Source organism: Molothrus aeneus, chromosome 1 (assembly GCF_037042795.1).
Source record: "Molothrus aeneus isolate 106 chromosome 1, BPBGC_Maene_1.0, whole genome shotgun sequence".
NCBI lineage: Eukaryota > Metazoa > Chordata > Aves > Passeriformes > Icteridae > Molothrus > Molothrus aeneus.
The window spans coordinates 40,385,320-40,412,843 of NC_089646.1; the positions used below are offsets into that span (position 1 = coordinate 40,385,320).

Genomic DNA, 27,524 nt, shown 5'->3' on the forward strand with positions numbered 1-27,524 from the left:
CTCAGTTAAATGAAGCATACGGTACAAACTTGTATCAAAGTGCTACATGGCAAATGCCCCACACATTTCAGTACAACTTCACAGGACTGCCCAAGCTGTGCAAGATTCATATTAAAAAAGATCTGACTAAACACAAATTGCATACTCCAGATGTCATTTCAAAACTCTCTCCTGGGGTAGGATACAAGTTAGACCTCATGTTTAAGGAAGACCCACTTTGCACTTTTTTCTTTTTTTTCTTTTTTTAATTAAACTATCCCTTTATACCCTTGAATGCTCCTACAGCATGGAGCTCATTTTCACAGGCACTTCCATATTAATGAAGGAAGCAATTCTTTTCTCTATATAAGTAGATGATCTTATTAACATCAAGACAGCATATAAAAGCATGAAGAACACGTATTTACAAAGTTTTGCTTTTTTATCTGTGCTACTAAAACTCTTCAAGTGGCACTTAACACTTCACATCTCTCACACAGTAACTTTCTCTTTTCTGGTAGCAAAAACTGTTCTGCTTCTGTTCATTCAAGCTGCTGTAAGAACATAATTATCCTGTGTCATTGAGTCAGCCATTGTGCCACTTTCTGGGATCACTGCACTGGCTCCCAAGTCAGACACAAGATATTACTCCTAATTTAAAGCCCTTTGTGGACAGTTGCTACCTTACTGTCTTATTCCATTCCTCCTCTGCATGTCAGCCTCATTTGCTTATCTGTCAAGATAACAGTTTCTCTGATACTTTCTCATTTCTGATCATTTCTGCTAACCCCAAAAGCAGGAGACTCTTATCAGACTCACAGCTGCATACGCCCTCCCTCAAAAACTATTTCTGACCCTCAAATCTCCAGAACAAAGTTGTTCTATCAACTTTTTTTCCTTTGTTCTTATTTTCTCAAGGTGCGTCTTAGTCCCTTTTGCACTTCTTGTCTGTCAAACTTGGAAATAAAACTCTAGAAAGTTCTGTTTCTGCTTTCCAGACCTGCTACTGGAAGAAGCAGCAGCAGCAGCAGAGGACAACTTCTCCAAGCTACAAAGCTATTGGACATTTATTTTTGCAGGTACTGTTTCCATGAAAGAAGCAGCAAAGTTCTGACCTGAAACTGATCAAATTAACATGTAAGTTCAAAGATCTTCATCAGTAAAAGACACCTTCATAGTTCTAATTTTGCAGGGCATATATAAAGTATCAGTAGCCAAGAGTTTAAGAGCAGCAAAATTACTAACTAAAATAATGCCTTTTTTTAAAAGACTCAACTTACTTGGAAAGCATACATTCCCCTTTTTTGGCTCTCATGCTGAAAGCTCCTCTTTATATCATGTGTTTTCTTGTATTTTCTCTTTGTAGATTATATAAGAACTCTTTGCAGATTGGCTGGTATCGTTTTTTTAACACTCTCTTATATTCACTGCAGAAGTGGGATAGCCAAAATCCCTTAATAAAACAAATACAAATAAATTGACATGTTGCATTTGCATTGCTCTGTTCAATTAAAATTCTCAAAACAGTTTATAAACATTAACTGAAGTGGCATAGTTAAAATTACAGAAAAGAATTATAATATTCATATTTTACTCTAAGGAATGAGATCAAACTTGTGGTTAAAAAAAGAAAAGCATAAAGGCACTTAATGGTATAAAGCAGAAATGCTCTGGATCAGTAAGGCCAAAAGCATTCATGTGGAAGATTTTGCCTACATCACGCTCTACTAATTTCTGTGAATGTATCAACACGAAGAACTTGGCTCTTAGTGTGGCCTCAAGTTGAAACAATATATTTCCTAATAAAAGGACTACATTTTCAAATGGGGAAAATAATGTCAATCTGAGGAAAAACTGCACTTGAAACTTTGACGGAAAATAATTTCAATAATAAATAACATGGCATTATCTAAATTCCTCCCACTGAATTTTCTAGACTGCTTATTATCTTCCAGAGGCATACAATCTGGAAGTTTGGGGAAGGCTCCTGGGTTTCTCACTTCCCTGAGAATGTAATGTTTAAGACTCACCTTTCCAATGAACGTAACAATGCCAGGTAACAGAGGAAATGTTATATTTGGAAGAATTTTTGCAGCCTCCTGTAAGAGGCTACTGCATAAAATGACTAATTTTTTATATCACTTGTCAGTTTAAAATGTTAAAGATAGGAAAAGAGGGTAGGCTTTCTGAAAATTCTGGCTTGTATTTATTAAAACAAGACCCGAATTTCAGATATGTCTCCTCACTCCTCATTTCTCTTAATGTCTTGGGAATCATGTTATTGGGTTTTAAAGTGTATGACAATTTATGGAAATTTATCACTTTTCAAATTAATTTTTTTACTCCATGTTTTGTGTCCCAAAGTGGTTATTCTTGCCTCATGAAACTAAAGGTTGGTCAATTATTGACCAAATATTTCAAATATATTGCAGACTCCTAACTAGGAGTTGTAGATGGGACAGCAGATTTCCTGGTTCCTCTGTCAACCGCCCTGCTATCACAGGAACGTGGTCCCAGCGACACTGAGGCATGAGAAGGGGCCTCATGTCCAATGACTGGGAAGCCCCTTTTTATGGTCAGAAACTAAGTCATTGATGAAAACAGCCACCAATGAAATTCTCATTTGCCACTTCGAGTCCTTGCTGTGGAAGCCTCAGGCACCCAAGGGCTGGAGGATGTGACACCAGTCCCTGTCAGCGGCTGCACACAGGCAGACACACACACAAGCTTCCCTGGGGTTCCCTGGGAACTTGGTGCTCAGCACCCAGGCCTGTCAGGAGCCCAGCTCTGGGCTCCTCAGTAGGAGAGACACATGGAGTTCCTGCAGTGGATCCAGCGGAGGGCAATGAGGATGAACGGGGCACTGGAGCATCTCTCTTATGAGGAAAGGCTGAAGGAGCTGGGCCTGTTCAGTCTCAAGAAGAAACATCTGTCAAGGGACCTTATCAATGTTTATAAATATCTAAAGTAGGGGTGCCAAGAGGATGGAGCCGGGCTTTGCTCGGTGGTGCCAAAGAATAGGACTAGAGACAACAAGCAGAATCTGATGCCCAGGGAACTCCATCTGAAACATGAGGAAGATTTTTTTTTACTGTGCGGGTGACCACGCACCGGAACGGCTTGCCCAGAGACGGTGTGGAGTGTCCCTCACCACAGATACTCCAGAACGATGTGGACGCAATCCTCCAGGACGACCCTGTTTGCGCAGGTAGGCTGGACCGGATGACCCACTGCGGCCCCGTTTCAACCTGACCATTCTGTGATTTTGTGATCCCTCGGTGACTCACAACGTACGAGCCACCCACGGTCAGGAAATCACCGCGGTGGCGGCTCAGTCGCGGCGGCGGCCTAGTTGCGGTGCCGCAGGGCCGCCCCCGTGCCCACATGCACGGCACCTCCGCCCTCAGCGCTCCCGCCCCCGGTCTCCGCCCGGCGCGGGGAGGAGCGGCACGAGCGGCCGGGCCGCACCGCGCCTGCGCCGCAGGGCCGGGGAAGCGCGCGCACACTGTGCGCAGCTGCCGCCGCTGCGTGGGGCCGCAGATGGAGCCTGCCCCCGGCGCCGCAGGTAGGGGCGGCCGACGGGCGGGCGGGAAAGAGGGAGGGAAGAAGGGAGGACGGCGGGGCGGCGGAGCGCCCCCCAGACATACTCACTTCACCCCCGCCCTCCTCTCCCCCACCGCCGCTCGCCTCGCCAAGCTTCCTGTGGGAAACCCCCGTCGCTTTCCGCTGGCCCTTCACACCCACCGGAGAGGGCGGTGGCGTGGGCTGCGGCGCACCGCCGGTGGGTGCTGGGAAGGGCCACCCTCGGGGGCTCCTGCCCGGCCTCCGCGAGGTTCCCGGCGGGCTGGGACGTTCCTGGTGCCCTCAGCGGGCTCCCGGCGCCGCCTCCCTGCTTCCCTCCTTGCCGCTCTGCTGCCGCCGCCGTGACCTCCAGCGGCGGGACGCCGGGCGAAGGCAGCTCCGGGGCGTCCAGGTGCCTGCGGGTGCCTGCTGTAGCCTCTCTGGCTGTGTAACAAACGTAAGGGCAAAGCACCAAGATTATGCTGTCCTCGGCTTCCTGCTACCGAGGTCTTGTCCGAATGGTTATAGACACGTGTCCTCAGGAGTGAATGTAAGCCCGTGGCCTTCATACCCATGTAGTGTTCAGTCGCTGTGCCCAGAGTTCCCGAGTCAGGTGCCTTCGGCTTGGTGTCTTAAAAGGCCATTCCCTTCAGCTAATGCAAGGGGTTGAGTCTCCCGTAGGTGGTGGTGACCTGCAGTGGTTGTGGCTGTGCACCTCGGTCCCTGCCGCCTGTGGCTGCTTCTCCAGAAGCTGAAGGATGCTGGCCGAGGCCAGGCTCTCGGTTTCTGATGGAAACGTGTCTTGCGCCTGGGTTTCCAGGCCTTGCAAAGAAGGCCTTCATAGAGTAGTCAAGTTCTGGGTTTATTGATGGTATCCTCTATGCATCGATCTCTTACTCAATCAAGAAAACATAATAGAATTTAGCATGGCATTTCAAGTGGTGGATGTTCATCTACAGCGTAATTTCACTTCCCAGTTGTCCTGTGGAAAAAGCCTAGTTATTACATTAGTTAATTCACAGATTCACAGAATAGGCTGAGCTGTAAGGGACCTGCAAGGATCGTTTGACTCTTAAGTAAATGGTCCATAATGGGATCAAACCCACAACCTTGGTGTTGTTAGCAGCATGCTGTAACCAACTGAGCTAATCCCAGCAATTCAACCTGTTGTGATTTCAGTGCAAAACAAAAGGCATGGCACCAAACACACCAAACACTGAAGTCATTGGCATTCTGCTTCCATATTTATGTGTGTAATGACATATCTGTTCCTCCCAAACTATACTGTGATTGTATGTTAGCTGTGGTAGGACTGCTAAGGGTGTACCTGCTGTGTGGCACCAATACTGAGATTCATCTGAGCAGTGACATTGCTTACTAACACCTCTCTAAATCTGCTACCTTGTTATCCACTATCTTTTGCTTCCCTCCCCCGCTCCCCATCAGTTTCTGGCTTATACAGTTCTGTTAAAAACCTCAGAATGAACTAAACGTGGAGATGTCTAAGTGAAGTAGTAGAGAAACTGGAACAATTGCTGCAAGAGGTGTGAGCTGCCCTGTTCATGTTAGGAAGGTGTTAACCCAAATACCCTGGTGTGGTAGGTTTTAATGTCATCGTTGTTAACTGCTTCTTGGCTCAAATATGAGAAAAAGAGGGAGGATCACAGTTCTGTAAATTGTTACCATGACTGATAATTCATTTTATGGTCACAAAAGACACAAGTATTCTCATGTCTTTGAAGAGCAGTAGAGAGTGAATATCAAGGAGTCCTCTGAAGCTCAGAATGTAGAACCTGTGAATTATGTTGTGATTTCTATGGGAGGAGTTTTTTGATAGCCATAGTTTGGGAAGAAGCTGTGGTTGTGTCATTAGGTAATTATTTCCAATAAATAAATCAGTAGTAAACATGTTCACAAGATTTTATGTTCATAAAATCACAGATTATCCTGAGTTGGAATAGACCCACAAGAATCCTCAAGTCCAATTCCTGGCCCTGACTTCCCCAAGACTTCCCCAAGAATCAGACCACGTGCTTGAGTGTGTTGTCCAAACACTTCCTGAACTCTCTCATGCTTGGTGTCATGCAAACTTCCTTGGAGAGCCTGTTGCAGTGCTCAGCCACCATCTGGGTGAAAAATCTTTTCCTAATATCCAGCTTAAAAAACCTCCTGTAACTCTGCTTAAAGCTTCTGCTTTTCCCCTTGTGAGAAAGCTGTAGACCGCAGTGAGGTCTCCCTTCAGTCTCCAGGCTGAACAAACAAGTGACCTCAGCTGCTCCTTGAGTGCCTCTAGGCCCTTCCTCTCCTCTAGGCCCCTCACCAACTTTGTAGCTCTCCTTTTGATGCTCTTCTAAAGTTTTATATTCTTTTTGTATTGTGGAGCCCAAAACACACAGGACTCAAGGTGAGGCTGCCCCAGTGCAGAGCAGAGCACGACAATCCCCTCCCTTGCCTGGCTGGTGATGCTGTCCCTGATGCCCTCCAGGACAGGGCTGGCCCTCCTGGCTGCCAGGGCACTTCAACTCTCCAGGACCCCCAGGTCCTTGTCTGCAGTGCTGCTCTCCAGATGCTTTTCCCCCCAGTCTGTCTGTACATTCAGAATTGCTCCATCCCGGGTGTTAAACTGTGTTAAACTTCACATGGTTGGTGATTGTTCAGCCCTTAATTTGTATAGGTCTTCCTAGAGGGCCTCTCTGCCTTTGAAGGAGTCAACAGCTTCTCCTAGTTTAGGAAAATGTTACACTATTTTGTTTAGTCCTTCTCCAAAATCAATGTGCTGCAGCCCAGCACTGAATTTGATTTTTATATGCAGCACTTCCAAAGCTATGTAGGGTGCAGTTTTTAGTGGTAGAGGCCATGGGTTATGATAAAGTTAATTTTATTTTTACTGTGCACCTGGTTATAGTTGTCATTTTCAGGTGGTGATGTTTGGATCCCTACTTGAACATTCACAGATGCATAAAGTAGAGTCATGGACGATAGCTGAGATAGACAATACAGATTTTGGTACCTATCCTTGACATAGGGCTTAAAAACAGAGGGTCTGAAGACTGTTTTGGTATTTTTCCTAAGTTACTTAACATGTCTATTTCTTCATGTCAGGCGGAAGTGTAGGTTGTTAAATACAACAGCAGTTTTATCAGTGAATGGAAAAAATTTGGCTTGCAGAATGGATGTGACTTGTTTCAAAGTGGCAAGGGCAGTAAGACTAGAGCTAGAAGAATACACTGAAAAGAGTGAAATTATAGCTTCGAAAGATAGAAAGGATAAAATAATGAGGGATAAAGCAATGTTGAAATTAAAGGGAAAAATGTAGAAGTAAAAGGAAAAGATGTTTTTCAGCTGTTCTTTTTCAACTTTTAATTAAACTTCTTTTAGATAAGTTTTGTGACTAATAACATAAGTTACCAGAATAACATCTGCAATCCTTGTGTTAATGTAACTGACAGGCTTTTAGTCTTGTCACCTCATGCTCTGAAACTTGAGAACACTGGTGTGTTTTAATCATATCCCTCATGTTAGTTTCCAAGATGTTCATTCATTTATATTGTATGTACTGATTGTTCATTTACTATAGAGGTACAGAAGTCAAAGGTAGGCATTGTTTTTCATTTGTCTCTTAATCCTTACTTCCAGTTAAAGAATTTTTTTTTTAAATTGCAGGAAGAATGTTATTCAGTCCTGTTATTCATAAGCCTTGCTCTTCATTTGTATGTGATGTTCTTTATTTGGAATGAAAGTTGTAAATTTTATTTTGAAAGGAGTGGCTGAAGAGCTAAATATTCAAGCTCTCCAGGAGTTTGGGCAGATTTGTTTCTATAATGAAACTTTTATTTGTGATTTACATTGTTTTTCATTACACCTTGTCACACGCTTCTGAAAATTATGTAGTGCTGGAGCAGCTGATTAATAGTATTGAGCATGGTGGCAAATCTTAGGTGGTTAACATCTCCTCTTGTGATAACTGAGGGATTTGTTGGTTGTTAGATTTTCCTGCATCCCTTCCTCGTCCATATTGGGTACTTTGCTCTTTCTATGTCGGATTTACCTCTTACCTCTTGTTTCTGGTGCAAGTTATTGCACAGTTTGTTATGTCACTGCTTAACTCTATTTTATGTTATTTGTTTAGTTTATATGATTCAGATAGTTTGTGGTTTTTTAGGACCTTTCTCTGTTTCTTACTCCAAGTGGAAGTAAGCAATAAATTCTTGGACACCATTCACTGTTAGTTAGAAAGGGCATAGAAAAAATAGGGATTTTACACTTGGGACTGATTTCAGACAAGAGGTGCTCAAATGTGTGGGCTTGACTTTTTAAAAAGTGTGCCACCCTATCCTATATGTAGGATTTGAATTGTGTCTGTGCTGTTGGTATATTTTAGCATCTCAGAAAAAACCCTGGAATGTGTATTTGGTTGCTGAAATCCTCCTGCATGGTGTTTTTGTTTAAGTGACAGAAAATTGTGTTGAGGATTTTGCATCAGTTACCAAGTGAAGATTTACAATAGTGGAATTAGGGCTGGCTCTGCTAGTTTAATCCTTGGTCAGCCCACAGCCCTAGCTGTCTTTACTGCATTTTGCTGGAATTCTTACCTGTTTTCAGATGGGATTTGACGTGGGCTGAGGTGTTCCCTTTATAGGTAGCTCACAACTTAAGTTTTCCTAACTGGCAAGTCTGTCATATTTGAACAATGGTACAGGCTATGTGTTGATGAAGCTGCATTATTTCCAGTAGTAAATATTAAGTCCTAATCTGTAATTAATTTTCAGGCCCTGTAACTGGATTTGCTGTGTGATCAGCAGTGTAAAAATATCTCCTTGTGTCGGCTTGGCTTTAGTTATTACTCACTAGATGTATGAGCATTTGCAATCTGCATGTAATTAACAAGAAAGTGTGCTTTGTCAGGTCTGCTTTTCCTTTTATTTCTAGGCATTACAGACTTGCTGTAATACAGCCATTGTTCACTTCTAGCAAACTGCATTCTCGTAATCCAGTACTGCCATATTGCAGGAACATGAGCCCGAAAGCAAAATGTAAGATAACAAATTCAGCCAGTGAAAAAGGTGAAAATTGACTTTGAGGTGATGATAGAATGGTGAGAAGTTAAAGCTTTGGAAATTTTCCCTGGTGTTGTCATCCCTGTACTCCATCTTAATTTAAAATGTTGTCAGTATTAGAAAGATCTCAAAATCTGGAACTTTTTAAATACAATTAAATTTATTCATATACATTTAAAGACGAATAAAAAAGGATACTGCATAGAAAAGCTGCATTGATAAGTTTCTTTTGCCTTTAAATTAGGGTTTCAGAGTATCACAGATCTAGTTTCACTTGGATTATAACACTTCTGTCATTTCATATTGTCCTTCTGTATTTTAAAACCTCTGTAGAAGCTCACTGCTTAAGCTCTAGTTTGAATGCAAACACTGATGTGCAAATGAAATTACCAAACTCTGTAGCATTTTACATATGTATAAAGGTGTTTGTTTGGTCCTGGTCCATCATCCATCAGTTCACACTGGATGTCTTTGATAAAATTCTTAACCTTTAACAGGATTCTGTAGGGTTTTTTTTAGGACTCAGATTTACAAAGCAGGATGCTGAAATTATTCTGTAGCTTTGACCCCTTGAATTCCTTGTTGGTAAAGGCACAGAAGCCCTCCCAAAGGCTACGGGATTGGATACTTAAAGGATTAATTGATACATCAATTACAATTGTCAGAAAAGACCCTAAGATTTTAGAAAGATAAGTTGTTTTTCTCTCCTGTGACTTTAATGGGTCTATCTCTAAATGAATTTGTTCCCATGTGTGACTTGGTGTTTTTAAACAGAGGTTTTGAGTAGTTGATGCAGTCTGATTTGATGATACAGACTTGTTGGAGGAGTTTTTATGATGCACATAGGCATAAATGATTCACATGAATTAACCTAAGAACGGTAATTTTTATTTAATACAAGGGGAATAAGCTAGGCAGAATAATGGAGATGAAAATTTTGAGTTGAATGTGTTCTTTTCCTAGAGGAGTACTAAGCTCTAATCATATTTGCTTACTCAAAACACTGCTATACATGCACTAAAATTGATCTGATTATTTTTTTGTAAAAAAAATGTAATATCTAGAACCAGTAATCTGATTGATGAAAGGAATGTTTGCCAATAAGCGGGCAGTGGACACTCTGCTGCTCCTTCTGTTGTTTAGAAGTTTACTTTTCCAGTGTATTCTTATAATTATCTCATAGGCAAGTGTCCTAAAGCAAAACTTCGTAATGAAATGGAGTATTTAACTCACAGAAACAATTTTTATGGAGTGTCATGAAGAATAACTGAATCCTCTAAATTAATGCAATTTGCAACTTAGTTAGAAACTTTTTATTCATTCTCCAAACCATCTCAAGTACTGTGTAAACTATAGATCTGCATGTGGAAGAAATGACAGAATGGCTGTTAAATTCAAGTTTTAGTAGACTTGTCATAGATTAAAACAAGACCTTCCCTTCCAGGAAAACAGCTTCTTTGTAGTTTAAATGTGATGTCCGCTAAAGAATTGTAATTCTGCATACATCTCCTTGGTTTTTTTCCCTTTTCACTTTAGTAACTGCTATTTCTAGTGCTGAAGTTCTTATTGATACTTTTTTGAGTTTTATTTTTTAGCTTAAAAAAGAAGAGTATCTTAGAAATCTGTCTACTCAGAACTGTTTACCTTTGATGGCAACTGGTAGGAAAAAGTATTAAGGTGTAATAAAAAAGAAGATCCCATTTATGGCTCCACATTTTTCAATCTCCCAAAATAATTAAAGTGATTGCTTTTCAGATTTATATTGTGTTGTATTTTAACTTGGATTCATGAACCTTGACTGAACTTTCTAAAACATTTTTTCTAGTAAGGAACATAACTGATGCTTAAAAGTTAATAGAACTGGAATTCCAAGAAAAGCATGAGGTAGTAAAATTGCTAATTAAAATGATGTAAAGTTACTAAAGCTTTCTCTGTTCTTCATACATACTGTGATTCTTAATGAAAAAGCAATAGTATTTAAAGTACCATTTTGAACATTTTTTGGATGTGGCTAAATAAAAAATCAAGAAAATCCAAATTATAGGTTGTATAACTAGAAATGCACATTTCAAAGACTGTTACTGGAATTGCTTGACTCAGTTCCCTTTGGATGGAGAAAGTGTTCTTTAAGTAGCTGGGTAGAGCAGATTTCAACTTTCCTGAGTAATCTGTGTCCCTGCTACCTGAAGTCGTGAAAGAGGTGAGAGCAGAGCTGTTAACTACCAGCAGGATGAGTAAAGAGTGAGCAAATCAGTTACTAGCTGTGTTGAATGAAGTGGGGAGATTACATGACTTCTCTCAGGACACTCTTCTAGGAAGGCTTTTGTCCTGGTATCCTCTTCTTGTAATAGTGTTCTAATTAATATGAGAAGCTGCTAGAGTCCCTTTTGTTGTTAGGACTGTAAAGCAGCTTTGTATTTCATTCTCCTCTCCCCTTTAAAGGTCTGCTGCCTGCAGCACAGCTCTACACGGTGCTTATGGTGTTCTCGAGGCCATCCTGGGTCCTTTAGTCAGAGACTAGAAAGTCAGCAAAGTATTTGTCATCTGTTTTGCCAGCTTCCATACAGAGTGAATTTGATGTGTTCTGGTGGTTAGTATGTTCTTGTTCCTCTTAATGTGTATTAGTTTCTTGGGGTTTGGCCATTTTTAGAAAAATAACAAAACTATTAAAATGACCAGCTGTGGTCCCTGGCCCTCCATGGCAATAAAGAGCTTTTGCAGCTGAGGGTTTTGATCAACCATGGAAGGCTATTATTACAACTGTAATCTTGACCCCTACATATTGTATTCAACGAGAACCACGAGCACTGAGATTTGCCAAACCCCACAGATTTTGTTTGTTAAAAAAACCCCAAGTCATCAATTTTATGTTTCTTAGTGAATAGGGATATCTCCTAGTTAAGTAATCTCTCTCTTTAATTCTTTACACTGGGCTAAGGTTTTATGGAAAACAATTTCTCTTCACAAAGGTATTCCCTTTTCTGTAGCTTTCTCCCCTTTTTTTTTTGGCAAACTTGTAACTTTTTTAACTGTTCTTTATCTTCTGTTCCTTGTCCCCAAGAGGAGCATTCTGGAATCTGCTGATCAGTCTTTAGGAAACATTCAGTAGTTCTATCACACAGATTCCTTGCCTCTAGACCTGATTTTCAAGGAGCTAGTGACTTAGCTGTAGCCCCTGGAAGCCTGCCTTTGGTTTTAATTCTGGCTAACTTTGTGTATGTTTTTACAAAATACTTATTTTTTAGTATTTGTAGTATTTAGTCTTCGTTTTTTAACCTTTACTTGATTAGCTGTGTTCATCCATCTGTCCCTTGTAATGTTTGATGGTACTTGGAAATTTCATCAGAAGGTAAGGTAAGGGTAAACTATCAGAATGTTAAATTGATCTAACAAAAATGCCCAAGTTTGGGCTGGCAGAGGGAGAAGAAAAAGCTGCTGCTAGCATTTGTCTGGGGTGATGTGGTGGTTCACTTTGTGGTGAAAAGCCATGATCTCTTCAAACAGCCTCCCCAGAAGATCAGGAAAAGTGTGTGGAGGATGTGGGTGATACCAAAAGTATCAACTTTCAAACGCAGAAGGCAAACTGTAGGAAAATATATTTCTTACTTGTCTGGGAATAATATTTTCATGATGAAATAAAACAGGAGTGAGACTGTTGAAATGCAGGTTCTTCTGTAGGGACTAGTGCACAGGTATCTGGTATTAGAGTAAGAAGTACTTTTCTTCGTGCAGAATAGTGAACTTCCAAAAGGGGGAAAAAGTTCTTATTCTGGAAACTGTAATATAGTTGAAAAAAGGCAAAAGGAGTTGATGGTTTTACATCATGGTTGTGTCCTGTTTTTTGATGAAGTCTTGCTTCTGAGGTGTTCTTTGAAAGTTGTTGCCATGTATGTTACTGCAGAGATGAATAGCTTGAATTGATGGTGATCTTGCAAGTGCTTGTACATCAGTATCAGAAGTGCAGGTACTTTGCTTGTGAACACATTTGATTTATCTGGTATCTGATATTTTTAATATTTGCACCTTATTTTTTCTTAAATATTTTGTGTAAATCCTAGGGATACTGACTTCAGTAAAGTGTTTTAAGATTGTTGAAGGAAAATCACTGTAATTGTAAAGCAATGGATAGTTGAGAATCCAGGAAGAATATTTAAGATGTTCCAGTAAAACTCACAAGTAAATACATTACTGCTTAAACTGAACATCTGCATTTGGTTTATTTGGAGAGGTAGTTGTACCCAGAGCCTGAAACTTAGACAGTGTAAGATAATTAAAATTGTTTGGAATTTTCATACAGTCACTTAGGCTACGTTTAACACCATCAAGTCCAACCATTGTTAAGTAATAAATATTTTCTGATTAAAAATACAAAAGCAAAATCCTGTAAATACAAACATTTTTTAAAATTAAAAAAACCCATTGAAACTGATACTTCACAACAGAGATTCTTCTAAAAGCTGTAGATGGGTTTATAAATAGTCTTTACAGTAGTTTCCTTTATACTGTTGTATAATTACTTTTGAATTACTGCTGTAGCTCTCTTCTCATTCTTCCTACTGGATGCTGCCCAGTGTCCTGATGTGCCCTCTCCTTCCTGCATTTTCAGCATTTGTAGACTTGACAACATGGGACTAAAAAGAAGGAATTTGCCTGGAGCACAGTTCTGTCATGGTTCTGGTTGTGCTGGTGTTAACACCAGTAGAGCTACTCCTTGCTATCAGTCTTACGCCTCTTTCTTTTGAATAATCAAACAGAAGATTGGGTGTTTAATATAAGAGAAAACCCGACAATCTTTTTTGACTGTTCTGGGCTATCAGGGAAGTCTTATCTTTTTGGTTTTCTTTTTCTTTGCTTGCTTGCTTGCTTTTTTCCAGATGGCACTGTGTCCTGTTTCCTTTAGTTGCATTCCTACCCACTTCACCTCTGTGTCAGTAGAGGGATAGCTGATCCTTGCACTGGAGGCCTGTGCTTTGGCATTGTGAAAATTGTGGATGCTTCTGGCCAGCTTTGCCAGCAGGGGAAACCCAGCTGCTCTTCCCAGGCCCTAAAGACTTCTCTCCTCTCTGCTACATTTCCATCTATGCTGTGGTATAAAAGTTAAACCTGTGCAGAGCCAAGGGTTGGACTTGGTGATTCTTGTGGGTCCCTTCCGCCTCAGGTTATTCTATGATGCTAATTAGGGGAAGTAGATAAGTGGATTTAATTACTCCAAAGTGTAAATCAGCTGAGAAGCACCTTTTTACACGTATTTGAGTTAGTTTTCTGTTTTGACTCGCTCACTCACTGCGAGGTTAGGTGCTTAAAAATGATGATGTGATGGGGGTGAGTGAGGGCAATGTGGCACTGGCAAAACTTCCCTTTTGGTGACAGCAGGCAACCCACTTAATTCACTCTATCTGCATTTGTATTTGTGTACTCCAAGCACCAGTATAGTCGAGTTTAGAAAAAGAGTGTGGGGAGCAGAAATTAAGGCTGTAATTCGAGCCAGTGGTACCCATGATACTTCAGTCTTTCTTCTTGTCCTCATCTCACTGAATTCCCTCATATGGATGGCTTTGGAGTTATACAGTGAACAGGATCAGGGAATTTACCTAGTTGAAAAATTGCCTAACAGGAAATTTATTTATCTTTAAAGAAAATTAACTTTCCCTTTCATTCACTACAGGGCTGCTGAGCCTGTCTGTGTGGGCAGAGGGAAAAGAGCATCACAGGGATGGGGAGAGGGCAGGAAGGCTGCAGTGCCAGCTTGCTTTGACTGGAGTGAGTGGGGGCATGTAGCGTGGTGGTGCCAGTTCCTGCCATGTCATTCAGCTGAACTGATTTGTCCTGTTTGCAAAACATGCTTGGAAGTTTTCTGACAGCTTTGTATTGTCTGTAGCCTATGTACTGTACCAAGTGTTTGGTACACTGATGCTCTGCAGAAAGTTAAAATGAAGGATATTTGTAATATTTTATCTGCAAAATAATATATTTGTAGAAGTCTGGTATTTGTAATATTTTAATATGAAAATCAGTGCATGGAAGCAAATCTAAGTCTGAGCTATTTGTTTTTAGTGTTTCTGTTGTATGTACAGAATAGAGGGGGTTTTTCCTGATGTAGAAATGCTAAGAAGGATATTTTTGAGCAGAAATGGCTTTAGTTCAGATTCTGTATATTGCTCATTGTAATCCTCTGTTGTTGCTAGATTCCACTAGTAATATCACATACAATACTGTGTAATCTCATAATGTAATGTCTTAGCATTAGTAAACTTTAAAAGAAGATGACTTTAGAATGACAGATGTTGGTTTCAGTTGTTTTTTATGGAGAGGCAACAAAAAATGCTCTGAAAAATAATGTTTGAAAGCTGTTGGTAACTTAAAACCTGGTTCTTTCCTTAGTTTCAATACACTGCACTTTCACTTTTTCTTCATTTCATCTGCTTTTCTTTTTAATGAGTAATTTTAAATTGAAATGATTGTCACCCAACATAACTCTATCTGATGACAGAATTTCCATAGTGTGAGCATCCCAATTGATGCTATTCTGAAATGTGATACCAACTTCAAAAGATGAATAAAAAGTGTGTTGGAAGATGAAAACCATGTATTTGGTATAAGTCCATTGGACTCTACAGTATTCTGAGCAAATGTCCTCTAAAGGGTTTTAAACTCAGAAACTGAGAAATAAAAAAACTGTTCTTGATGAATTCTCATCCTTTTTTTTGAAGAAAGTGGATTTGGAAAAGCAGTATTTTTTTTAATGGTCTGTGTTGTTTATTCTAAATCACTAGCTGTACTCAAGAGGATTCTAGAGACAGCTGAAAGCAAACTACAACTTTACTTTTAAGTATAGAAATCAGGCAGCAGCACTTCTCTTTTTAAGTTGGATTTCTGAATGAAAAAGCTCCTAGATCCTCCATTGAAGAGACTTCATTTTCTTCTGAAGAACTGAAGTCTTCCACATAGCCATACAAATTCTAGGTTGTCCTCTAGTATGTGCTGTTTTTCTCAGCTTTGTGTTAGTGAATGAAAGAGTACATACAGATCATGGGCATAGAAAAATATTAGTATCCAGAAATAAAAGTATTTAACTGCTGTCCGTATGTAGATTTTTTTATTCAATAAGGCAGAAATTCAAATGTACTGCCAGAATTTGCTCCTTTATTTTTGGTTCACAGTGCATATTAAACAGAGTAGAAATATTCAGGATAATGCTCATATTTGTATCTGGGCAAATTATGGACTTTCCATCCTTTTGATCTGCATGGTCCTTTCATTGTACTTTTTACTGCTGTTTGTGACAGTTTTAGTATACTCCTGTATGTTATATAAACAATGTTGTGTTATTTCTTTAGATTGACTTTTTCTGATATATAGATAACAATTTTTTTCAAAATTATCTTTCTTTTCACTCTTGCAGAAAATTCTAAGCTGAGACATGTAGAAAAAGATGTTTTGATTCCACAAATAATGAGGGATCGAGCCAAGGAGCTGTGTTCAGATAAGGTGCAAGGTAAGAGTCAAATATTCATTAGGAGATCAGATGTACTCAATTTTGTGCCTGAATATAATCCTTATTTTTGAAATCATGTAGTCAGAGAATTAATATGTGTGATCTCCATCTTTATCAGCTCACTGTGAAACCAGTGTTGAAGCATATAAATCTGCTGTGTTGCCTTTGGCTGCTTGGTGATGTGGACTATTTTCCAAAATGACTTACTCTCAAGGGCTGTAGAATTTAGTATGATTAATACATTTTTTTTTCACATCTCAGTCTCGTGGTGACAGAGCAGCACAAGAGTTACTGTGTTTCTGTTTGAAATATTTAATACTTAAATAGATTCAACTGCCTCATGCAAACCTTCAGTTAAGGCTTCTCTCATTATAACCAATTCATTTAAATATTCCCAATTTACTGCATCCTTTCCTTGCCCCAGCATTGAAATGATCCATGCACATAAACACATACATGTTAATAGACAGATGTTGAAATAGGGTGATGCAGTGCACTTCTGCTTTCATTTTCTTGTGAAGAGTACTGGACTCTTTAAATTAATAACTCTTCAGTAACTCTTTAAAGTGATGTCACCCCCTCTGCTGAGAGCTGCTTACACACAGGTAAGCCAAGAATCCTGCTATAGGAGGGATGTAAGGGTGGATGAAAAGCCACTGAATTATTCTGTACAAGTGTTGGCTTTCAGTAGAGAGCATTTGCATCTGATCATCCAAATCTGAGCTCGTTAAACATCTTTTGTTCATGCACCCCATCAGTAAAAATTTTCTGACTGCACGATCCCAATATAGGTATATTCGTTTATAAATTATGTAAATGTATCACTGTACTGCATGTTATATACATTATAAAACATAAAAATAGAAGTTAAAAGGCTTAGATAAAGATGAAATAAACAGTACTTTAGAATATTTTAAATATCAGTCTAAAAAGATTACTGTTAATAACAGTACTTTTTATTGAGATCTATATGAGTGAACATGCATCATAGTTTTTAAAATCTTTAACACTGTGATATAGGAATTTGAATACCTGGTTCTAAGTTCAGTGTATTTCAACACTTGATCTTGATAGGTGCCCAGAAAAGATGCCTTACAGAAGTGCATATATCCCCATGGAAGAAGTACATAGTTGCTTGCACTTACTAAATTTTACTTAGCTATGCTCATTTTTCAGTCCTATCCACAAGTTTTGCAAATGGTTTGCTTGAAATTGAGCTAATAAATTATCTTCTTCCCTGATGTCAGTTTTTCTTCCAAACTTAACGAGGAGGTGTTGCATGTCAGTGTTTTCAACCCCCTAAAACTCTCCTTGGGAAGATTTTTAATGGGTTAGAAAGTTCTGTTGATATATCCTTTTAAAGTGTCCAGATATAGGAGGTTTTTGTAAGTGACACACGTTTTGTTTGCCTACAAAACCAAACCAAAAATTACATAATTAGGTGAACATATCCACATACCTGTTTTCAAAATGCTTTCTCCCAAATACAAGTTTCTTTTGCAAAGGAGTTACTTTGTTACTCATTATTAAATGACACCTTCACCTTAAAGGGACACATTGAGTGCTTAGTTCTTGGAAATTGCTGCTAGGTAAGTAACTGCTCACAGCCACTTGTCATCACCATAAAGGTCAGTGGATTTGGAGCACTTGTCAAACCTGACACGTTTTTTTTAGAAAAGACTACTCTTTGAAGCACTTTGCCACAAGTTATCCAGAGAGCAAACTTCTCTGTGGTGCCAGGGATTTTTGTGGCCTCTCCCCATCTCATTACAAAATCTGGTGAAGATGCCACTGTTTGAAGGCTCGTTTTTGTCAGGTTATAACATTGATGCCGTCCCGTAGCACACTGTGCACTCCTGGCTCCAACTACTTTGCTGCAATAGCTTACCTCTGAGTGGGGCAGTGAAGGAGTTTCATGTGCAGGGCTCTCTCTGTAGCCTTAGTCTGGAATCCCTTTCTTATTCCAGTCAAAGCAGCCACTGCATCAGTAGCTACATTTGCACAGTTTGTCCATAATACATTGTTTTTTATTCAAGATGCCACTTCCTGTTTGGAATAGATCTTCTCTAGTACATCTTTCCTTTAGTGGCTCACAAAAAAAAATGCATATTTTTGTGCATTTCATTGTTGAAATGCAAATACCACAAGGTGTGAGAAGTTAAAAACTTCTCTACTTTCAAACTCAACTGTATAGCAAATCTCCCACACTATGTAACTTGTTTTAACACTTGTGTCTTCAAATCTTCAGCAGTGTCTTCTGTGCATCTTCCAACAGTATTTACTGACAAAGGAGTGCATTTTAGTTTGTTGCCATATTGTTTTCTCTGAATTATTTCAGCGACTTTTACCACAGCAGGAAGAACAATTGTTTCCCCAATGGCATGTGGCTTTTTGTGTTTTGCTATTATTTAAGAAACTTCAAAGAAGTTTCTGGAGTTTTGTCACTAGAGTCAAGGCTAGGTAAAGTGGACCAGTGTATTTTTAAGCAGCTGCTTTTAGAGGTTCTCCAAAAAATTTTAAAAAGTAGTGTTACTGTAATATCTGTCAAGGGAAAGTGGCATCATGTTATAGGTGCCTTCCAGTGCTGCCAGAAGGACTTAACAAACCTTTTTTTAAAATTTGAACAATAGTTGAATCATTTTTACTTTGAATTCTATACCTGTTGGGGAAAAAAAAAGAAGATGAAAAGCAGTTGCAGTAGTGTGGGTCATTTGAAAGATGTTGGTTAAAAGTATTTTGAGAGCTTGCTATTTGTATAATATTGTTTGAGGTTAACCAAAGGCACAGTGTGAATGTGTTTTTCTCCTCTGAACTTTGTGTAACATGAGGACTTCGGTTTCAGCAGCTTCATTTTCTGTGGCAGCAGCCAATATTGGAGGTTCTTGAGCTGTGAGCTGTGGACCATTACCTCGCAGCTTCTCCATCTTTTTCCCTCCGTAAATTTTAAAGCCAGATGTTATGGTTTTTCTTTTTCTGTGATGTTAACCAAAATTATAATTTCTTCCTTCTTTCTCCTGTGTAGAGTTTAGTTTTGTATCTTTAGGAAAATAAGGTTTGTGGATACATCCATCTCCCTGTCATTCTTCTGTCACCTGTAAGCCAACTTTGATCAAATTGTGTAAAGTTAGAAGTAGAAACTGAGTATTTCTGAAACAATTTTTTTTTGTCAAATAGACGAGCAAAACCCCACATTAATACCTCTCTTAAAATAAAAAGATGGTAGCAGAGCTTCAGTTATTTTGTTGTACACCTTTTCATCTGGGTGGAGGGGAGAGACCAAACCCTGGGAAATGATCTTAAACAGTTTTGCGATCAGTAGATTTACCATCTCATAAATCCATTGTGAGATTATTCCTGGAATAAATTTGTCTTGTTAGTACACAGGAATAGGTGTTAATCAGAGTTAAGAGGCTATGCTTTTTATGCTGTAAACAATTATAAGCTATGAACATAAGCTGTGTAATTAAGTAATCAAAGCTCTTGTGACTTGGTTTGTGTGCTGTGGAGTGTACACACATGCATGAAATGGAGTTGTTTACACTGAGGGCAGAGTTACTCATTTAAATTGCTCTCAATGTAGGATTTCTCTGCTTTATGTCAAGTTCATGTTTCAGAAACTCCTATTAGTAGACCTCTGTTTCTTTTTGTCTTTAGGAAATTGTGATAAATGCATCAGTACTGTAGGAAATAAAGCTATTCCACAAGTATGGGCCCTTACAATTGGCTTGATCAGGCAGGGTTCACATGTGTCCCTATGGGGAGCCCCTGTACATTCAATAGTGCTCTGCATGAGCACAGGGTCCATCTGTAGCCAGCCCGGTACCTTAGCCTGCAGCTATACCACCTAGAGCTGTGTGCTTATCAGAGCTAATAATGCAAGTAATGACAGCCTGTCCAGCACGTGTTCCAGAGCGTTCCAGGGAAAAGAAACCCCAAGGGTTACAAAATAAATAAAAAATAAAAGGCTCTTGTTAACTTAAGAAGTGATCCTGCTCCCTAGGACACAGTTAAATGGCTGGCTCATTGCTGTGCTTGGTTGTCAGCCTACCAAAATGGCTTAGGGAAGAAATAACCATGGAAAGTATGTCCACTCTGGTCATATTTCATTTTACTTAGATTATTTAAATTTGCTTACAACATTTTTTTCAGATTGTTCCAGTATAAGTTCTTGTGTGTTCTGCATGTTTCTTAAGAATTTTGTAGCTCTCAGTTTCAGAAAGATTTTTGTGTGATACAAGATTTTCAAGCACTTTTTTCAGTGAAAATGGATATATTAATAGTTTTGTCAACTTGGGTAGTATTTCTGTTAACATGCTTTCTGGGAAATACTAGTCAGTTTTCTGTGACCTTTATGTAAATATGCTTTATTGTGCTCATATCCATGCATTGTATGTGTGTATGTGAAATTGTGGGCAAAAGCGTCAAAAAACAAGCAGACAAAAAATCCCAAAAACATTGTCATACAGGAATGTTTCACTGTATTTTTACAAACTGTAGCATGAGTTTACCTGAAACAATATTAAATTATATATTTCTGTATCAGCATGTCCTTGCATTTCAAACCTAAGTAACTGAAAGGTTCATTTGTTAACCATTGCCTCACTTACTGCTTTTATGAAATAATTTCTTAAGCAAGCTGTTTTCCTGTTTTGCTTTAATTTCCAGTTATAAAATCTAAATATGAGTAAGCTACTTCAAAGCAAATTCATAGCAAATTTCAGGAACCTGGAGTTAGTGTTTTTCATCAGAATGGTGACCTTTAGCACATCAAAATTTCTGTAGTTTCGCCAAGCTGTGCTTTGCTTTCCATGAGTCCGTGCCCTAAAACTAGGGACAGCTCCATGCTCTAAAACTGGGGACAGTCATGGAAAAAGTTGCAAGAGCTGTAGTTGTTTCTTAATCATTTCTACAGAGAAGTTTGTCTAATTTCTTGAGAGCACTTACTCTACTGTCCAAAGTTACAGATTCTGAAACTGAACTTGATGGTTTTTTTTTTTTTAGTAACAGAAATACAGAAACTTGGGCTGTCAGCTTAATTTGATTTAATTTTGGGTTACTTGGCTTGGAAAACAGAAACGACTGACTGACTTTGAGATGTTGCAAGTTTAAACTCTGAAGAAGTTGTATTGAATTGAGATCCCAAAAAGAAATTACTGGGTCACAGAGTCATTAATGAAATTAATTCTGTATTATATTTATTGTAGGTGTTTTGTGTATTGGTTGTATTGTAAAGCATTTCTGCCCACCTTCCAAAACCTCGCAACCTTTTTTTTCCTGGGAAAAGAGCAACTTGCTCCAGTGAAAAGGGGTTTAAGTTCTGAACTTCTTTCCTCTGAATTTTGTTGTTTGTTACTGTCCCATCATCTGGATTAGGGCCCTTAAGGTCATGAAGAGGACCTGCAGACATCTTCTGTAACTGAGAGTCCTTTGTATGTTTGAAGGATTCAATAGAAAATAGACCTGCAGTATTTTCAGGGTCACTGCAGGGACAGATAGTTCAGCCTGGTTGTACCATTAGAAAGATGGTGAAGTAAAGGTAGCCATTTCTTATTTTAAGCGCATTCTCAGTGACATCCATTTGATCAAGATGACAGGTTGTTCTGTCCTTTTAAAAAAATTATTGATCTATTAAAAAAATTTTACGAGGGAGACACAAGGAAGATATTTCTCCTTGTACTGAGTTGAGGACCTTCACTGGACAACACTGTTGTGTTGGTTCTGTTGTCTGGAGGAGCTGTGTAATTAAAGCAACTGGAGTTACATTGCTGAAAAAATCTCATAATACTTGCCAGGGCATTAAAAATGGTTTGGAAAGTGTGGCTGGAAAAGGACATTTCCAAGCAGCCATCCTCCTCCCATTCTCCAGATTTCCCATTAGCCCTCTCCTCCTCAGGGCTCGTGTTGATACTTAGTGAAGATGATGGGATGCAACACTACTGCAGGCTTCTCTACAGTTGGGCATGACCAGTGTCATCAGGAGTTTTGATAATGTGCAGTTACTCAACAGTCCTGTCACTGACATTATCTCTGTCCCTCTAGGGGCCACCTGCTCCAGACCATGACCCTTACACCTGACATAGCAAGGTCCAGAAATCCAAAGAAATTTCTGATTGAACTACATGTGGTGCTGTACATTTAAATGCCCAAGCACACCTTTAGATATTCCTTCTTAAAAAACCCATTCTTTTTATATATACTTTCCTATCAGAAATGCAGATAATGAAACGTGTGAAATCCTTAGCAAGTTTTGCTTGATGTTTCTTACTTTCCCTGGTATTGCAGACTGAGTTTTGTTAATTGTTGTCAATCCCTGTTGAATGCTGAGGGAGGATTAACTGGTTGGTACCTACAGTTCTGACATCAGAAGATGCTAACACTGATAGTAGAGGGAAATTACATGACAGCTCTACTTAAAAATTTTCATGAGTGTTGTCTTATAGCAAATTAAAACTAAAATCGCCATTTACAGCTGAGCTTTGCTCATCCACTTTGCATCATTGTGAAAATATAGTCCTTACAATTTTTTTTTTCAAGTTCACATTTCCTAGGAATATGTGGTAGCACAGTGATCTTCTAATTGACCAAAGCAAAAGATCAAGTGACTGATAAAAATCAATGAGTTAACATGACAGCTGCTGGTACCTTTTTTTAAATTGAGCTGCTGTGATCAGAAATTGCTTATATGTGCTTATGTCCATATTATTCAGAGTTTGGTGGAAAGCCTGAGAGGTTACAGTGGAAGAATCAAATTTTTTTTATGACCACAACAGCCTTCTCTTAGGAGGATGGGAAAAAAAAGCTGCATTATTACCTGCAACTCCATTTTTGTGAGTGGAAGGTTAGTATAATTTGAGAACATTGTTTCAATTCAGCAACAAAACTGCAGGTGGAGAATGGAGGAAAAATGGAGGAAAACTGTTGCTGTATTTATTATCTGAATATTGAAGTATATTATAGTCATACTGTGTGACCACATCACCTTATATGAAACTATTAATATTATATTATGTTTTATGTGTTGTGCAGTAGTCAGTTATTTAAATTATTTTAGATGTTTTGGTAGTGTACAGTTATATTTAGTACTAATAGTAAATTGCTGTGAGCTTTTTTCTGGCTAGCATTCCTTGAGTGTAAGATGCTGAATTTTTATACAATGCTCTTATTTGCACACAATAGCCTTTATTTTGGAAAAAAATATTCAGTGCTATATATTTCCAATGAAAATTTACTCTCATCACATTTAACTATGTGAATTAATACAATCTCTAGAGGGATTATGGTATATTGAGCTTTGCTCCAACAAACTGGGCAGAGAGAACAGCTATATGGAAATTAGAATTTGAAGAAATGAGATTCCAGATTTGTGTGTATGTGTTTGTTTGAGTGAATGATAACAGCATTAACTACCCTAAGCTAATTTATAGAAAAGAAATATGAAGGCATATTTTCTTGCTTGATGGTAGAAATTTCAATGTTCTAACTAGTTTTGAGCACTTCGAAGAAAATGTTCAGGGAGGGAACTTGTCTGGTTTGATTACTTTTGTTCTTCCCAATGTCCATGTCATTTCAACCCAGCTGATGACAAGAAATGGGTCAGACTGCTGCTAGCTTTACCACTGCAACTTAGTTGTGTGGGGTTTTTTATTTTTTTATTTATTAGGGAAAGGAACAGCTTTTACAGGGACAAAGAGAAATGAAATCACTTTCAGTGAAAGAAAGAGGCCTCATTATAGCCACCAACAGCAGTTATTGACAGCTACACTTCCTATTAACAAGGAGCATTTAAGAGTTTGGCTGTTGGATCTTTGGACTTGATCTAATTTGCTAGCATTAATTAGTTTCTTTTGAGCACAGACACTTGGTGCTCACAGCTATAGATTTAGAGGACTAATTAGGACAGAAAATTGAACAGAATGGGGTAAGGCATTAACCTTCAACCATTACCAGCTGGGGCTCTGATAAAGACCACAGAGTCCAAATGCTCCTATTCATGCAAAGAGTACTTTAATGAATATCAATTTCAGCCAGGTTGCCATATCTTACAAGCCCTGTTTTGATTTTGGATCTCTTACCTGGTAGAGATTTTATGTATAGATATTAAAGTGATATTGGTAGTTCATAGATGAGAACCTCAAGAGGTTAGCTGTGTTTTGTGCAGTCTTTCAATATGCTTTTCTCAAGTTACAGATTTTATTGGTTTCCAGCTAAGATCCTGAATTTCAAATTGGTTTCTCTGTCCAGCATAAATATATTAATATAGCCCAGATTAATTGCATGTTCTTAACAAATGCTGGTGTGAAAAGAAGATGCCTGTGTGGTTTTGGATTATTGTAGTACCTAGTAGTAATATGTGTGACAAGAGCACTCACCAAGCTAACTGCTGAAAGTTTAACAGTAGGTTTGTTTCTTCTGCAGCTCTTATGGGGAGATACAATTATTGTATTATGGTGTTCAGTTGGTAATCCAGTTTTAGGAGGAAAACTATTCTTCCAGATTGTTTTAACATCTGCAGAATGGGAGTACTTTTATTGTATATAAGGAAAGAAATAAAATAATTCCTTTTGTCCTCTTGTATAATTTCTTGGATTGTTGGAAGGGTTGAATTTGAAATTAAGCATCCAAATCATCAGTTGTTTCCACCCTTTAGTCATATTACCACTCCCTGACCAATTCCCCATTGAAGCTGAAACATTGTTGTTGTTTTCATTTGACATCTGTACTTGGAAATTCTGTGCCCACTGATGAGAAAAGTTTAAAAGTCTCTTCTCTATCATAATTTCTCCAAACTTGTTTTTTCAGGAATGATGCTAGTATTGATGTATATGCCTTTTAAGTCCTCAAATTATTTCCAGTTCTCCACTAGTACACTCTGCAGTGTTAGGTTGAAGAGCTGGTTTCATGTCTTAGGGTCCTGGTGAGGTAAGATTGCTAAAAAACTGTAAAAATAGAGAAATGCAGCATTACCTGTATGTAATGATCTTGGTGTATTTAATGGAATTTAGATCAGTCTTTAGGGAACCATGTGAAGGGAGGAGTGGAGGAGACATGGTCAAGTTCTTCTCCCAACAAAAGGGTGAGGGTGCTGTTCAGCCCCTGACTAATGCCTTTTCCCAGGTGTTATACACAGTGTTTGCTGATCTCATAGTTTTCTTTTCCACTTGACACATTTTAATTCTTCTGTGTCAGTCATTCTTATTACCAGCAAGGGAGCACAAACTTTGGATTCTGTGAGGGGTTTTTTGCATCCATTTTGATGGTGGCAATAACCTATGGGTGCAGTGTTAGAGTGTTACAGTGAGGTGTTAGTGTGGCGTGGGTGGACAGAGCAGTGGCAGTTCATGTGACTCACAGAAGCTGTTGTTTTAGCTGCCTGTCCTTAACAATGTATGAAGTTGTTGCTCTGAAATTTTGCATTATAAACCCCTCTTAGATACTACATTCAACAGTTACACAGTTAGCAGTTAGTGTAAATAAATCTTAATACTTCTAAGAGGTCATGCTATATTCTCATTGCCTGTGTATAAATATTTATGTTGTATATGAATTATTAATATTACCCTTGGGTTAGTTTCACACAGAAAATAGGTTGTTTTTCAGCTGTTGAAGTCAGGATGTGTTGTATAGGTACCATTAGGTTCAGCAGTGGGAAATAAAACTTAGTTTGATCAAAATGTTGCATCTGTGAATTCAGAAATACAATAAATAGTGAGCATTCATGCAGCCTAAAAACAATATATTGACCTTGTATTCAGCATAAGGTGATAGGGGAAAACTTCTGTCCATTCTTTAGAAAACACATGAAGTCAATAAGTGTATTTGCCAAAGAAAAATGCTTATCCAAACCTCAGAAATTGCAATGAAGCTCAACAGGAATTAACACGAAATTGAAATCAGAATAGGAGTTGTGATTTTACTTAATATGCTTTGATTTAATGAGACAATGGATTAGGAGAGTTGTAGTTTTCATCCCCTGTATGTTGGAGACCTATACCTGTTGTACATATTTTGTGTAGAATGTTACAACTCAGCAGAACCAGTCAAAAATAAAAAAAAAGGCAGGAATCACAGGTCTTATCAGGTAATAAGGGAACACAAAGTTGAAACATAGTTTGGCGGCTACACCCACTTTCAACAAAATGTGGTGTTCTAAGTGTTCTTCATGCTTTTTGGTCTAAGTGTTCTTCATTGTTTTCTGAAAACAATGAAATCTCAAATTTTTATCCTGTTTTGGGATAGAAACATTTTAAGCTTCTTCTTACAAGTAGAGCAGTGGTTCTAAAGATTGTTTCGCTCAAATGAGGGAGTTGTCCCTCTAGCACTTATTCTTTGATGTAGTAGTTAATGGGTCCTGTGGTAACAATACTGACAATGCACAAGCGTTTTTTTTAGAGTAGAGACAATGTTGTCTGTTGCTGAATAAAACTTTGTTCTTGTACATTGTTTTTCAGGTCCTTTTAATAACAACAAAAAACAATCCCCCTCTTTCCCATCCCCAAATTTAGTTTTGTTGCAGTTGTAAATGCTTTCCAGCAGTTGTCTCTGTGGTGCTGCATAGAAAAAAGAGTAGGGAGATTTGTGCTCTGGAGAGTGTTTTACTTAAAAGTCTGATTCCTAAGAAGGGAGTAAAGGCTACAGTATTGAAAGGTCATAAAACACTGTGCTGTATTGTCATCCCTCTGAATTTTATTTGTAATAATCCTGCAGAAAAGAGCACCTGGAACATTTGCTGCCCCAAATCAGGATGGATGCCTCTACAGGAAGTGTAATCATGTAACAGAAGGCGAGAGGTGTTTTGGATGAGGAATTAAGAGCTGCAGAGGTGCTCAGAGGATAGGAAAAGGGATGATCAAAGACTGCTAGAGGTGTACAGAGCTTTGGAGGTATGGATGAGGCTTTAAATTTATGATCAGGGAACAAGAAAAGCAGTTTAACTGCTCTCTCCTAGATTTGAGTGGAATACTACTAAAGGATTTGAAAGGAATCATGGAAAGGATGGAAGGTAGTCATGCTGATGGGATAGTGAGTAAGAAAGGAGGAATTTTGAAGAAGAAAATATAGAAGACCTGTGCATGAAAATTTCCCTTATATGGAGTGAACACATTCTTCTCTTAGTATTTATTCATTGTATTGGGAAGGAGTTGAAATGGTTGAAGGGAATTTGGGACTTTATTATGGTATTAAGAGATCTGCCTTCTTACCTTTTTCCTAAAATGAGTATAAAGAAAGATTTCTTTAAGTCACTACTGCCTTTTTTGGGGGGCTTCTGATATTCGTGTTCTGGATTTCCTTGTATTACTTTTATCACCCATAATGTTGTTCACTTTTTAGTTTTCTTTCCTTCTGGCTGTGATCTGGAATCTCCCAAGGACAGTCCAGTTATTCTTCTTTTCCCTCCTTCAATATACACTAAATGATGCCCTTCAAGCTTTCAG

The 27,524-nt window shown here is 38.7% G+C and overlaps 1 protein-coding gene across 1 annotated transcript in view; it reads left to right on the forward strand.

The window, feature by feature from the left end:
* The first annotated feature begins 3,451 nt into the window (after positions 1 to 3,451).
* CMC1 (C-X9-C motif containing 1) overlaps positions 3,452 to 27,524 on the forward strand; it is a 43,617-nt gene continuing 19,544 nt past the window's right edge. Inside the window, exons 1-2 of the mRNA XM_066555601.1 lie at positions 3,452 to 3,544; positions 16,000 to 16,092. Coding sequence (XP_066411698.1) covers positions 3,520 to 3,544; positions 16,000 to 16,092 — 118 coding nt within the window. The 5' untranslated portion in view covers positions 3,452 to 3,519. The remainder of the gene's footprint in view (positions 3,545 to 15,999; positions 16,093 to 27,524) is intronic.